Here is a 15,295-nt window from a genome sequence, read left to right as displayed (position 1 = left end):
CTGTGACTCTAGGTATTAAATTTGTCCCCCAACTGGTGATAAACAGGCAGACAGGCCTTGTGCCAGTCTGGAAAGCATGGAGTTTCACCTTCTAATTTTTTGGTGTAATGTTAGGCGAGATAAAAAGCGTAGGTGTACTGAGGCAGAAAAAGTTGGGTTAGGTAATTGATGGAACATGCTTGTCATAGCACCACTGATTACCAGCTGTGGGAGTAGTTTTAATTCCAGTGGAGAAAATTATGTGCAAGATGATTAATGCTGGATTCCTCACTTTCACAACCACTGGTCGGATACAGCCTCCTCTTTCACAATGGAGGTTGAATTTCTTCATATGCATATGGATAACCGAATAATTATTCTCATAATCAATCTGGACTGACAACCAGAGAGCAGGGTTAATATGATTAGGCTGTTTATTAACTGACTATTCGACTATCGACAAGAAATTCTCAACGATTCTTCATAACAAAAAAATGTCATTCGAGTTGGCTTTCATAATATGCAGTTGATGAGCAACTGACTAAAAACTAATCTGTCATATCCATACTGTTGCTGTTGGTATAACAGTGATAAAACTATTCAATTTAATGATACAAAATCAACTCTACCTATCACTACTAGGACTCGGTGGATATCTGGACATCCAAGTTGATGATGATGTTGTTGGTTTATTACTAGCTGTTGATGCTCCAGATCCAGATGATGGGACAAGAGGTAAATGTGCTGCATGTCTTCTCGTAAGTCGAGGTGACGTATCACTTAACATTGCTTCTTCAGAAGCTGAACTGTTCACATTCGTTATGCCTGATAAAAGAAAAAAATGTTCATTTGAGAACAACTTCATTGTGCAGTTTTAAAAGCAAAAAATCAAAACTTGAATATCAGGCAGATTTTATTTTGTCTTTCAACTTGAAATTTCTTTATTTGAGTGTAAGATATTCGTACTGAAATAATTTAATAAATATGTCTTCTAGATTTTTGCTTTATCTCCAATTTGAACTTTCTAAATTGTCCTGTGAAGCAATGTCCAATATAGTGAAATAAATCATAATTTTGCTCGCATGAAGAAATACTTATATTTACAACAGCACATTTCCTGAATAAATTTATTTCATACATTTTTAAACCTCCATAATGGCCAGGAAGTTGAAATGAATTTTTTTGATGAAAACTGGTGATAAAGTGAAAAGAGGGACATATAAAATTTAGAAGGAATTCATTCCAATATATACAAAATATGTTTATGTATAATATGTCTCCCACGTGAAAGTGGAATATTACTGAGAAGTAATTACAACTGCTGCATTGCAATGATTTTCCTATAATAGTACAGACTTACAATGTTGCCTTCTCTTTGGTCTTACGGTTGGAGATCTCCATGACTGTTTACCATCTCTACGTTGAGGGCTGCAAACATTAGTTGGATATTCTTCATCACAACTAGACGATTTGATATCTTCGTTTCCGCTGTCGACTCTCAATTGTTTATGTAGCATGGATGACATTGTACTATCCGTATCATCTGTTGAGGAGCAAAATTTTGAAATGTAACAAACTCATATAGATTTGATTTAATACCGATATAAGTTTGAATGACTGAATTTGTGATAGCACAGCCGCACAGGTCATATTTATCCTAGAGAAGAGGAAAGTCAATAGAATAGATGACTCAATCATAGGGCAAATCACAGTTTCTCGTCCATGTTCCAGACCAAGACTTGTATGGGAATAGTTAAGCCAGTTATTTATTCCAGATCCATGGACTTGGTGGCAGTTATACTACAATGGTGAGAAGTCCAGCCACCCCCAGGAACATGCAAACCCACAGAGTGATAACAGGTGAAATGTCAAGCGCACTCCCTAACACAATTAGCCAAATGGCAAGACAACCTTATTGGAGAATTCAAATGGACAATGACTTAGCTACAAAAAATAGATGAATTTATTTGTAGGAGGTTAATTTTAAAACATAAAAGTCATCTGTCCATCTACGGTACGGTGGTTATGGAAACCATACTAAAAATGAACAAAAAACATTGCTGAAAATTTCTTTACCTTTACTACTAGCAGGTTGTGATCTGGAATCATCTTCCTCACTACTGTCATCTGCTTGAGCTGATGAATTTGAATCATTTGCGACCTTGGATATAAAAAAGACATAAAAATCATCATGAAACGTTTGCTGATACTGTAAACATAGATTTCATACTGAAATGCATGAAAGGAAAAAATACATAAGCAACAATTTTTTATAAGAGCATATGCCTGTGAAAATTTGAGACGAGGGTATAGGCACCTTGACAGTTTAAAATTAACGGTAATCGAAAAACTTGAAAACACAGATAAAAAAAATGCTACAATTATCAGTCAAAGTTGCAGGTATTACATATCATAATATTTTCTGACTTAACATATAACCATATTCAAACTGGAAATGACCATAAGAGAATACTGTATATACAGGGGAGCAAGCCAGGATTATTTGTATAGGGCGGAAGACTTTACACTGGAATTAAACAAGGCGTCAAAAGAGAAATTTGCGATGCATATAAGTAAATAAGTAAATAAGTAGATAGATAATAAAACCTTACTCTGTAATTATGACGATGAACAACCGAGGTCTGACAGACTGTACAATACTTGGAGGGTGGTCCAGGTGATATCAAATCAGTCATAGGTTTCGGTAGATTTACCGGAGAATTTGCAACTGGTACAACTGGTGTCGCCGGTGTCGTAGTTACCGGAGTCTTCGGTTTTCTACTGAAATATAAAATATGGAAGGTTTGATGAAGAAAAAATGACAAGAACCCTATAATTGGTGGTGATAAACTCCTGCCATGCACGATGGATATATTATGTTTACGCTTCATGTCCACAAGCAACCACTGACATTTTATTGCTATGTAAGACGCTGCTATTATTTGTAAGGGTCAGATTATTTTTGAGCCTACCCAATTAAAACGCCCTGGCTCACCCAGGGGGCATGAGATTTGAACCAAGATGTGTAATCTGCGACATCAACACAGATAAGTCCAATGCTTTTCAATTCTCAACCAAACCCTGGTGAAGCATAATGATATAAGATCACCTATTACCAGACAATAACACTTATTCCCCTTTTTGACTTTTTTGACAAGTATCAAGATAATATAATATGTGTACTCATGCCAGACACTCACACAGACAAGTACGATATAATATATTGTATAACACATGCAAATACCTGTATAAATATGATGAGGTATTATGGTTATAATAACTTGATGTAAATGAATCTCCAGTAAAAGCAGATTTCGCTTGTAAGTTTGGAGCCAATGTTTTATCCAACAACTTGTCGAGAATCTGAAATATTTCATTAAACATTTCATTTTTTTATCTCCTATATCTAATATATAGTAGATGAGATAGATTGATGGTGAATCATCATGCCCTGACAAAGATAGCACTAAAATTAAAAGACATATATCTTTTCATATTAACAAAAATCCAAAAATACCTCTCGCTATAATATGTTAAATATTGCAGGACAGCCTACTAACACAGCTATGTGTTGTGGTCATCTCTAAACCTACAGCAAAATTATTGGATTCTTATCCTATTAAGACATCATGATGAATGAGATCAGAGACAAAACTATCAGTTGTAGATAGATAGTTCCAAATTTTCCTATCAATATTCATACGAAAGACAAACATATGATCAAGGCATCAAACTTCTGTCCTCTTTCCAAGGAATAAATACTCAATATATAGCACTTGATATAGCACTTTGCAGAAGTCCCGCTCTCAAGGTATTAGTGAAAGGAAGTTAACACTTAAATATATGTAATATTCACCATTTTAATCTTGGAGTGTACATTCTTATATGATACAAGCAACAGCAGAGCAAGCTCTCCCTTTTGACGTCGAGTTCCTTCACACAAAAGTGGATGCTCTGCCTCGCTGACATTCAGCTAAATTTAAAAATGTGTAATGTCATTTCTAAATAACAGAGAGTGAGTCTTAAGATATGTTCACTCTGGAGTATGATTAGAAGTCAAGAATTGAATTTGTATTATAAAATTTTCTCAAAACTCAACAGCCTTGTTACAAATATATTATGAAACCCAGGCAACAAACTACGAAGACATGTTAACAATAGCAGTCATATTTCCTTATGCTCAGCCAATTAGCAGCACAACAGCATAGAAAATAAGCTTAAACTTAACTTTGTTAGCATCGCAGATTAAGTTTACCTTGTATCCCAAAGCAGTCACAGAAGCCAAAAATCCCAATTCTTGATCTTCTTTTGATATTTCAGTCTCATGAGTTGAATCTGAATTTGTTTCGCGAAATTTTTTGTCTTTGTTAGATGAAACACGATCTGAAATTGTCGATTCCAAAATTATTTTTTCGTTGTTTTGTTATACCAAAAAGCATTTTCATGTAGCTGAGAGATTCTCCGTATAACAAATATATTACTATATAATAACATAATGAATAAACACAAAATACAGTGATACCTTGGTAAACAAAATATAATTCAGACCAAATCGATGTTCGACTACCGATTTGTTCAAGTATCGAAGATTTTTTTGCCATAAGGGACAATTTTAATATTTTAATTCGTTCTTACGCATTCCAATATACCCAAAATATTAACAAAACGTGTATCTGAACAAAAATAATTATTTAAATGTGTACATATTCAAGATTAAACATGATAAAGACAAAAGAAATTTGTAACAGTTACTGTAAGTTTGAGCAAATTTCTGTGGGTTCTATGGGCTTCTTTTATCAAGCTTAGATTACAGAAAGCTCTTGACAATTTAAAAAAGCCATCATAAACATGTTTTTAAGTAAAAGTAACCAATCTAACCTATCCAAAAATGAATGAAATAATTTGATGAATGTTTCACATATTCGATCCACTCTTTCAAATTAAAGTAGGCCTACTATTGAAAATATCTAATTACATATTAGCTTAATTTATACATAATTAAAAAATTATCAGTTAGTCATAGATAAAAAAATTATCTTACTTGGCTGACACAGAGCATCAAAAACAAACATTGTGAGATGGAGAGGAAGAACATGTTGCACGCTCGATCGATTTGCAAATCCGTTATAATTTTCTTCATATGCGATCAAGCATTGCGCTTTTTCTCTCAAGATCGAAATTTCATCAGGTCCGAGAGGAAGTTTCTTCATTATATTTGTGAGCTGAAGTTGCTTGTGAAACAACTTCACCTGGAAGCAAAGAGAAAAAAAGTTAAACATAACCAAAAAAATATCATTGTTCCAACCTTTAATACAATACCGGTACAAACATATACAGTGTGACCCAAAAATACCAAAAGTCAATTGGAACATATTTTAGAGAGATCATAACTTTTGTATGAAGTGTCCTAGATAACTGGAACTTTTGAGTATAATCATACACAAACAGAAAATCATGTTTCAAAAAGATTTTCTTCATTTTCCTAGAGGGTTTGGGGTCAGCCTGTACCTCGCAGTAAAAGAAAATTGGTAAAAAAAAAATGAAGAACTCATAACAACTACCCGCTACACATCAAAGATGAGATCAAATATTTAAGGCAAATTCAAATCCATTAAGTGGCTTCACAAAAAAAATCACATAGAAACATCTCTTGACTAGAGTTAGAGTCCCAGTTTCTATAATATCATTGGCGTTAGCATTTGGTAGTAGAAATAATTTATTCTCCAATATGCTCCAAAATGATTTTCTTTCCTATTGGCCATTGGGCTTATTATTCAAACTCTTGTTATGTAAAAAGATGCATAATGCTGTACAACTGCATCATAATCCAGCCTATTATAGACAAGATTAGATGCTCTTGGCTCCCATAACAACATAATCACCATTCAAATCAGGGGGCATTCCATCTGTTGTTACCGATTTGGAACACAGGGAGCATTTTAATGAGCATACCAGTAAAATGGTTCAACTCATTATAATACTATCACCCAGAATAAGAAACCTTTTTGAAAAGGTTTATCACAATGGTTCCCGATCTTTTTTCAAACAATGCTAATTTTTTTTTAAAATAAATTTTGTAAAATCTTGCAACCCAGCGAGACTACTAAACGACATTTTATAGCCGTAAAAGTAAATTACTAATACAAAGCAATAATTTTTACATAACATATATTCCGCCAGAAATTACTTCTAAGTGAGAAAGCTGTCTTTGTTTGCCATTATCGAGTTTTTCAAATTGTAAAGTGGCTTTACTTCAGCAAAAGAAATGCTGCCGCGTTATTAAGTTGTGATACATCCCAATTTCCCACATATACAGTTACTGAAAAGCGACCCAAAAGTGTTTCCATGCGACCCAACTTTGGGTACAGACTAAAGATATGAACATAAAAAATTAACACTAAGAAAGATTTTTGACAACTATGCCATCTTCTCTAATATAAAGAGACAAAATTGGCCATAAAATTTACTTTTATCGAAATCAGTAATACTCACTTCCATTGCTTTACTACTCGCTGGTAATCTCTCAAATTCTAGTCCATAAAGTCCAATTTGAAAAGCAAGTAATCTATGAGCCGGATGTTCAGATAAAACATTGCAGAGAAAGACAACTCTATCAAAAGTTTTGAAAGCATATTCCGTGCATGCCCTGATCCAACTTCTATTGCTAGTCTGAAATGAAATAAGGATATTATAATATGAATTGGAAAGCCAGGAATTTGAAATTAATGGCCCAATTTTCTCACATTTTGCAATCTTTATATTTTCTTTCAAATATAAATCACAATATTGCATCACACTTTTTTTCAAAGTGGTTGGATTGAAAAGATTTTCCCTATCCGACCAGATTTGTTCCAATTATGGCATTTTTTCTCTAAACAGGATTGGTAACAGCAGCACATTGAATAGAATACTCAAATAATATACAATTAACAAGTAAAAATACCAAGAAGTAGAATTCACTCCCTTAGTTATCTTAAATGCCTGTTACCAAAGTCTGTGTAATAAGCAGTTTTTCTCAATGAGCGGACAATTTCGCAAGAAAAAAAACTGAACTCTCTGAACAAGGCATTGTAACAGCAGCACATGAAGTGAAATTCTTTTGTATACAAGTAACAAGAAAAACAGCCAATAATCCTTATTTCCAAAATCCTTACCGGATTGGCAGCGGTTTCATTGACTAAATTTTCTGGATTATTCAAAAGTTCATTAGCAAGTTTGACTGCCATCTCACATGCTTTAGTTGTATATCCATGAACGTAGAGACTCTCAGCCCTAGAATAAAGAAATTAAGGAGGTTGAATTAAAATTCGGAAACCTTGCAATCATAATATCAAATAAATCATAAATAATTTTTCAAAAAAGCAAGAATATTTTGACCCAGAAAACAGAACCCATCAATTTTTTATTGTACTTCTACGAAAATGAGGAAAATTCATTAAACACTTGTATGTTTTTGTATGATTGTAATCAAAAGTTTCAGTATTCTATGCTTTGCACAAAAGTTGGGCTTTCTTTAGAATATGTTCCAAATGACCTAAGTTCTGTTTTTTGAGTTGCCCTGTAGAACTAAAACTAATGATTTATTAAACAGAGCCAACAAAACCAAAAATAAAGTAGTCCAGACCAAACCAAAATCATTTTTCAATCCATGAAATGGTTAAAATGGCAAAACGTGATTGAAATATCAGGATTTCTTGCTGCTTCTAAGAAGTGAAGATTTTAAAAAATCAAAAAAATTATTCACCTTGAAAACAAATAATCAAGTTCTTGTCTGTAAACAGTCATAACAGTCTCTTGATCTGTTTTTGTGATAAAACATTTCTTTGGAGACATAACCACTCCTGATGACAATTCTAAAAATGTGTAAAAGGAAAATAGTCAACGTTTTAACAATGATTAAGAAGTCAAAAAAGATTTGCATTTAGTTTTGTATGGATAATACATAACTAAATGCTGAATTTCTAACAATAAACATGTTCAGATGTTTTTTCAAAGCCATCTAAAATGATTTGTTTCATAACAAAGGATATTTGATGAAAAAAAATTTTGAAATATTTTCTGATCAGCATTTTAATTCAATGAACACTTTCTATTATTAAAAGCATTTTGCAGCTGTTGAAGAAGTCAATTTCTCCAGCCAGGCCCGCTTAGAAAGGGCTGTTGTGTAAAGTCACCACAAACAGATAACAGAACTGCTTGGTCATCAAACTCTTGACTTCTTCTTTAAAAACAGCACATGATTACCATTGGTCCATTACATTGACTGACTTATCAAAGAACTTAATAGATAAAACCAGCTGGACACAAAATCCAGAATAAGTCATCAACTCCTGTAACCTCCAGTCAAAATATTCCTGGTTTTATCACTGTCAAACCTAATCCAGGGTTTAGGGTACAAAATAGTAGGTGGGTGAGAATCCGGGAGAAAAAAAACATACCACTCCCTATATGTAAGTGTATGTAGGAAAACGAAAAAGTGTATTACAAAAATAAGATCAACTAGAAAAATATGAAAAACTTCACCATTATCACTATGTATTGGAGAAGTAGAATTTCCACAAGTACAAATGATATGTCTGCACATGTTTATACATGAACCTCCATCCCAATCAAAATCACACGTTTTTATAGCTTCCTTGAATCCAGGAAACAAAACAAGATGATTTTCTTTATATCTGAAACGAAGTAAATGAAGCTAAATACTCAGTTGACAGTATATATAGCACTTCATAATATGCAAGGAAATCTAACATAATATTTTGAGATAATTTGCTTGGGGCAAAATCATGAACACTCGAACATAGGTAAAGAACACTTGTCAAATTAGGTATAAAAATAAAAAATAAGGCATTTTCATAACTATTTGCATCAGGGGTGGGCAATTACTTAACTGAGCCAGTTACAGGTAATAGACTTGGTTACCTGGATGGAGACTCACAGTCTATTTACAATTCACTAGCGTCGATAACAATCTGTCTGCTCGTTTCACTAATGCAAATCAAGGCAAGAGATGCAGTAAATAACACTAGAATATTAGCAAATGACTCAAGTACAGACGGTATAATTGGATTCAAGTACTGAAATTGATGTACCGGACAGAAGGAAAGAACATGTGTTGCAGCATTCGCGGCCAAATGGAGAAGTCCTTGAAGGTAGCTCTCTTACGTAATTTGCAGGCCTGATCGCTGATATATTAGGCGCTGGTCGTGGCAGAGACGCTAGAGTTTCGGAATGACATATATAACTTGGATGGGTAAGTTTGGGGTATATGTGGCTCGTTTTGCATATTATATTCAGGTGGGGAAATATGTGGGGAAATTACGGTCTTTATTTTAGCTGTTGCGACATTTTGTTATCTTTAGCAATATTTTCATTATCAATATTACAATATAAATATAAACCATAGTCATAATTGCAGCCAGATGAAACACATCAGTGGCCCGTGGGCCATAATTGGCCCACCCCTCATTTAGATGATAGATATTAAAAATAAATGAAATATAGACCTCAATAAAAAAAAATTGCAACATTTTGTAGAGATACTTTTTGCAGACAAACATGAGACTTTTTATAAGAGCATGTTATAGGTCAATAACTCAAAAAACAGCAGTTAATTAATAAACCATTCATTTATCACCAAATTGGTCAATAAAAATACACAAACACAGCCATAATTGGTAGATATCACAATTGCATAATGTCATATCTAAATTCTCAAACACGACTTATGATGCCCAATACATTACCACGTAGATATTTCAAACAGGAAACATGTAGTAATAGTAAAAACACAAGCTTGTATTATGTGGGTAGGGCCATACAGATTGCGCGTGTCAGATTACATAATTTTTACAAAAAGAGTTGCTTCGGACGCCACAAACAATTGTGAAAAGATATTTATTTCAGAGGTTTCAAATTTCTCCTTCAAAATTCGTATACGAGACAGACCAAAAACATTTCATGTATTGTATTGAGAAACTCGATATCCGAGACATAAAAATATATATAGATCGTTACAAAAGTAATCAGCTGAGCAGTAACTAAGATAAGATATCATGAAAGTAGACTAACCACTATTGTTAACTGAATAGATCAGCTGAATTGACCATATATTAACAATTGCAATTGCACAATACAATATGGCGAACTGACCATTGTATGGACATAATAATAATACTGCTGCATGCAATATGGTATTTATAAATTAAAAATTACAATATGGCACCTGACAAATGGATTTCCCTCCTACCATATCTTATACATTATTATAAATCGAAAAATGTAATACTCAAAAAACAAAAAACAAGACTTGAGAAGAGATTTTGAAATAGTTTGAAAATTAGATATTCATGGAAACTTTTCTAGATTTCAGGAATTTAAATCATTGTGGCTCTATTGAAATTTCTGCATTGAGTTATGATTTATACAAAATTTTAATTTAAGTCTGATTTTGCATGTATAAGTTTGCTGTTTCTTCAATACAGAATACCAAATGTCAAAATACTGAAGTATAGCAAGCTGAAGTAGCAAGCAATTCATCTAACAATGATGTCAAATAACTTGAGGTTTTTATAAAATAGCAGCAAAGCAAAGATAATACTGCAACCCAGCATTGAAACATTCACCATTATCATCAAACATGTGAAGATTAACTGAATCATGATTGTAGACAATAGGTGACAAATATTCAACTAAAATACAAATATTGGCCACTGAAACACTTACTTTCCTCTTTTAATGATGTTCAGAGTTTTGTCGTGAAATTGACGTAATCTGACTTTCAATTCTTCCTTTCTGCTTCTTTGAAGAGAGGGATTCAACAAAACCAATCTCCACAATGAAACAATCTTAAAATATAACATAGAGATCAGTAGGAATCGAAATTTGAAGTTCTAATCTAGAGCAAGGTAGACAGCCGAGGACTGGCGGAACGCTGTCTGAAATCAGACCTTATGACTTTGAGTAATTGATTTGGATCGCATCAGATTCTTTATTTTTGGAGCATTACCCATTAATTAGTATTATCGTGTATTCGGAAGTTTTTTTTTTAATAATCAAATTCGTTCACACTTTTGTAGCATTTTTTTAACATTATCTGTTTTGCATATACTCAGTTTCCCACACACCGTTTTTTAATTAACATCTTCAGCTCGAAGTTGGAGGCACTATTTGAGCGCACTGTAAAATGTATTTACTGCAGAATACTGGACCACAGTAATGTCGAAGCTTTGTATACGAATTTTTGATAAAAATAGTTTTGTAATTCTGATCAATAGTACCTCGTCACATAGGGTTGCAGCCGCATGTTGAGCAATTTCAGAGTTGATATTGTTAGCAGGTCTGTGTGATGAATGAGATCCACCTCCACTATGCAAATGTGCAGCTGAAGTACAAGTATTGTACCACCAAACGGCAACCTAGAAAAAGAAATTTTATTTTAGTATCAGATTTAATTGAAAGGGTAGAAGAGTAATGGTCAATGTGATAGTTCTTATGGCAAATAAGAGTCCAAACAGTACAAATGCTTTGAATTACTAGAACAGAGTGACCCTAAGAACAATTACTTCTACAAAAATTAGGCAAATATATTTAGGACTTGAAATTCTGTTTGTGTATGATAGTACCCAAAAGTTTCAGTAATCCATTACGCTTTGCACAGAAGTTATTTTTTCCTAGAATATATTCCAAATTACCTGGATATTGTATATTAAGTAGATACGATACTCAACTATTGTAGTAAACATCATTACAAAACACAACCCGATTATTTTCTAATTTATTATACTACTTTTCAGCATTGTCGATTTACTTGGATATTTTCTGACCTTGGTATAATCGCTATTCACATCCAAATAACAACTTTTTGTGGTAGAGAATTACATTACCTGTTCAAAAGCTAAACATTGCTCTGTAACAACATCAAGCAGCAATATTGCATTGCAGTCTCTTCTTCTCAACATCTCTCGAACAATACTAAGTAGATTCCATATTCCTTCTGGCTCTCTTCCCCTATAAACATAGGTTGGGATTGAGAATAGAGGGTGTAGAATCATATAAAGAATATAAAACTTGAACAATATTGACTAATATAGAGACCTTCATACAAGACTCAAATTTGCAATGCTAAAAACAGTTCACAAAATAGATTATTTTAGAGTACAAGCTAATTTCACTGCACAAAAAAAATTATGTAACATATTGCAAAATGTATTAGATTTTTACATGACACTTTGTCACTTCACCAACTAAGTAACATTTTGAGAGATATTTTATTATAACGTCAACTATCCTTTTTTCATACAATATTTTGGGGAAATATTGCACATGTAATTGGACAATTTAATTTGACTAGATAGCGATAAACTTGCTTCAAATCTAACCCATGTAAACAACTCTATGATTTATATATTGATTATAAAATAAAGACCATGTATATTGAAAATATTGGTTCATATTTTATCTGGAAACATATATAGAACTCAGTGTTCAATGTTTCAAAAATACAACAGCAATTAAACAGTCAAATCAATGAAGTGCAAACCTAAGTGGCCTGAGCAGACTGGAGTACTCGGATGCTGCAGGTGGTTCCGTCGAAGACAAATAAAGAGAGTTGACATCGCTGTAAACAATAGGTGTCGGTCCACAAAACTTAACCAATGTTTTCTTGATATTATCACTGAGAGCTGCTTCATCAAGACACCAGATACTGATATCAGATAGACTTGGTCCAGCAGTCGGATCTTAAATTCAATGTAAAATGATATTTTGAAACAGTAATATTAGACAATAACATGGATAATCATATAAATTAACTAGAAATTGCTACTGTATGAAGATTAAAAAAAAATATAAGATAGGGCAATGCATATCAAGTCCCAACACATTTTCGTTATAAGTAATAATCCATTGGCGATTGAGACCATAATTCGAGGGTTTTGACCCACATATTAGTTTAGTTTACCACATATCAGGTATTTAAATCCCAAATATATTGTGGCCAAAAGGCGAATATCCAAGTTTCCCCCTCATTTTTGCCCTTGTGCCAATGAGAAGGGGGCAAATAAGCCCTTTTTCAAAAAATTCATTACTGCATCATAGTTTTGTGAAAAGATGATTTCTAAATAGTGATAGAGTGTGAAACACGATGACACTCGACTATTAAGGACTTGATGACAACATGTCATGCAAATATAATAGTTCAACCTCAAGGTGGCAAGAAAAAGATAACATCACATCGTAGTAGCCTATATTAAAAAGTGCACTGAATTGGAGCGCATTTTTGTAAACATTAGTAATCTTGGAGCAATCAATTTAAAATTTTGCTCAATTCCCAATTAGTTAAAAACTGCCACAAAGAGAGACAAAGTTTTGTTACTTGTGCAAAAAGCAGACAATAAAATAAAGAGGTTTTCTAATAAAATGAAAAAACAGAATTATTAAATGACACTTAGACACTACAGGTAAGAAAGTTCAGCGAATTTGGCATGGGATGCATATTAAATACAAATATTGAGGGTATTTAAAAAAAAATGATATAATGACAATCCTACAAGATTGGATTGGTCAAAATCTAAATCGATGGATGATAGAATTCTAGAATATTGGTATTTTGAATACTTGCATTAGAATAGCCTATGGACATCTCTGATGACAATCTTGTCTTGACCAAACTTGAAAAATATCATTGATTAAAGTTTTTCATTCGCCACCAAAGCTGAATTTTGCAACTATACATTCCAAGGCATTTAATGATATTGAACATACCAGGAGCTCCTTGTTCTTCATTGATAGCTGTTGAGCTGGATGAAAGAAGGTCATCTAACAATCGCTGAGCTGTTGGTAGGATTTGCTGGGGTAATTCACTGATAAGATACTGAGCGAACTTCTGCAACTGATCTCGTTGTAATCTTGATAATGACTCGGACACAGGAGCTCGAAGACATACAGTATCAGGCTGAATAGTTATTGAAAAAAAAATACATAAAAAAAATTAACTATCGGTATATTATATTAAGTGAAATGGCCTTGCGGTGAATGTGCTAGACTTATAGATTTATCCATGTCAAGTGTTACATTTAGGTGATTATGGCTTATGCCCAACATGCATAGGTAACAGATTTGGATAAGCTATGACTAGTCAAAAAACAAGATAATGGAGGCTACATGACTTTGTTAAAAGTGACTGTGTGAAAATTTAATAGCAAAAAGAGTCTATGTTTTTTGTCTGAGAATTTTTCATTTAATTTTGTGAAAAATATTAAATAATGAGGTCTCGTATTAAATAAACACCATATACACAATTTCACTGTTTTCAATAATTTGAATGTATTATTAATATTTGAAATTTCAAATTATTTTCAAGCACTTAGATATGTAGTGGTTAAATAAAGCTTCTCCCACTAGTGATTGGATAATTCACAATTCCTGTCTGGCACCAGTTCAGACCACAGAACCAGTTTACAAATGTTATTCATTATGATTGGGGATACAGGATTGAAAAATACCTAACCAAAAAAACTTTGTGATTGGAAATAGGATGACTCACAATAACCATGGATGATTCTCAATTAATATCAAGTTATTTAAATAGGAAATCTGATTCTAGTAACCCATTTACCTGTTGAATTCTTGCCAAACACAAAGCAACTACATGAGAACACCATTTTGCATTACTGTCGCAATTGCAAGCGCATGATGTGATTCGTTGTCTGTCGAATGTTACTGCTACCAGACACCAGCCCTGGAGATTTACAATGTGCATTGTTTAGTAATAAACAAACTTTCTGACAATCATATATCACCACAATAAACAAGTGGTTTGTAAATGACACAGAAAAGAAATTAAATGAGGTCTTGACCCACTAATGTAAACACAATTGCACAGGATATAAAACATCAACAAAAGAGTCTCCTGCAACACACTGAACACATATAGTAGGTATCTTAACTTTGTAGAGTAATAAAACGGCAAAAAGTAAAAGTATAGTAATATTCAAGTTGTGTCAAAAAAGCCGTTTAATTAATTTGGGAATATAAATTACTTTGGATACATGGATTAATACTACTATATTATGATTATATGTAGAAATATTCGATTCTGGTTTTCATCTATTCTGAGACAGGGATAAAATCCAAATCCTGTATCCATAATATAGATGAACCCAATGGTAAAAATTATGAGAATAGAGTACAATTTTATGAATATGATTATGTACAAACACACCATGACCAATATCACTAAATAAAACATGTACTAAAAGCGTCTATATAAAAATATCACATGGGAAAATCATATCAAACACACACTATCATGCCA

General features: G+C 33.0%; 1 protein-coding gene across 2 annotated transcripts in view; it reads right to left on the bottom strand.

Moving 5' to 3' along the window:
* LOC120337869 (zinc finger SWIM domain-containing protein 8-like) overlaps positions 1-15,295 on the bottom strand; it is a 35,264-nt gene that overhangs the window by 12,939 nt on the left and 7,030 nt on the right. Inside the window, exons 6-23 of one of the 2 annotated variants that reach the window (XM_039405768.2) lie at positions 14,597-14,719; positions 13,744-13,933; positions 12,521-12,719; positions 11,865-11,988; positions 11,259-11,396; positions 10,705-10,826; positions 8,503-8,654; positions 7,724-7,832; positions 7,134-7,251; positions 6,472-6,648; positions 5,021-5,228; positions 4,235-4,362; positions 3,836-3,952; positions 3,224-3,342; positions 2,592-2,760; positions 2,056-2,140; positions 1,340-1,522; positions 609-804 (exon numbers count right to left, since the gene is read on the bottom strand). In XM_039405768.2, the coding sequence (XP_039261702.2) occupies positions 609-804; positions 1,340-1,522; positions 2,056-2,140; positions 2,592-2,760; positions 3,224-3,342; positions 3,836-3,952; positions 4,235-4,362; positions 5,021-5,228; positions 6,472-6,648; positions 7,134-7,251; positions 7,724-7,832; positions 8,503-8,654; positions 10,705-10,826; positions 11,259-11,396; positions 11,865-11,988; positions 12,521-12,719; positions 13,744-13,933; positions 14,597-14,719 (2,657 nt within the window). The remainder of the gene's footprint in view (positions 1-608; positions 805-1,339; positions 1,523-2,055; positions 2,141-2,591; positions 2,761-3,223; positions 3,343-3,835; positions 3,953-4,234; positions 4,363-5,020; positions 5,229-6,471; positions 6,649-7,133; positions 7,252-7,723; positions 7,833-8,502; positions 8,655-10,704; positions 10,827-11,258; positions 11,397-11,864; positions 11,989-12,520; positions 12,720-13,743; positions 13,934-14,596; positions 14,720-15,295) is intronic. The other variant, XM_039405769.2, reaches the window with a different exon arrangement.

The sequence above is a fragment of the Styela clava genome, chromosome 10 (assembly GCF_964204865.1).
Source record: "Styela clava chromosome 10, kaStyClav1.hap1.2, whole genome shotgun sequence".
Lineage (NCBI taxonomy): Eukaryota > Metazoa > Chordata > Ascidiacea > Stolidobranchia > Styelidae > Styela > Styela clava.
The sequence above is the reverse complement of the archived record's forward strand: the minus strand, read 5'-3'. Positions and strand labels throughout refer to the sequence as shown.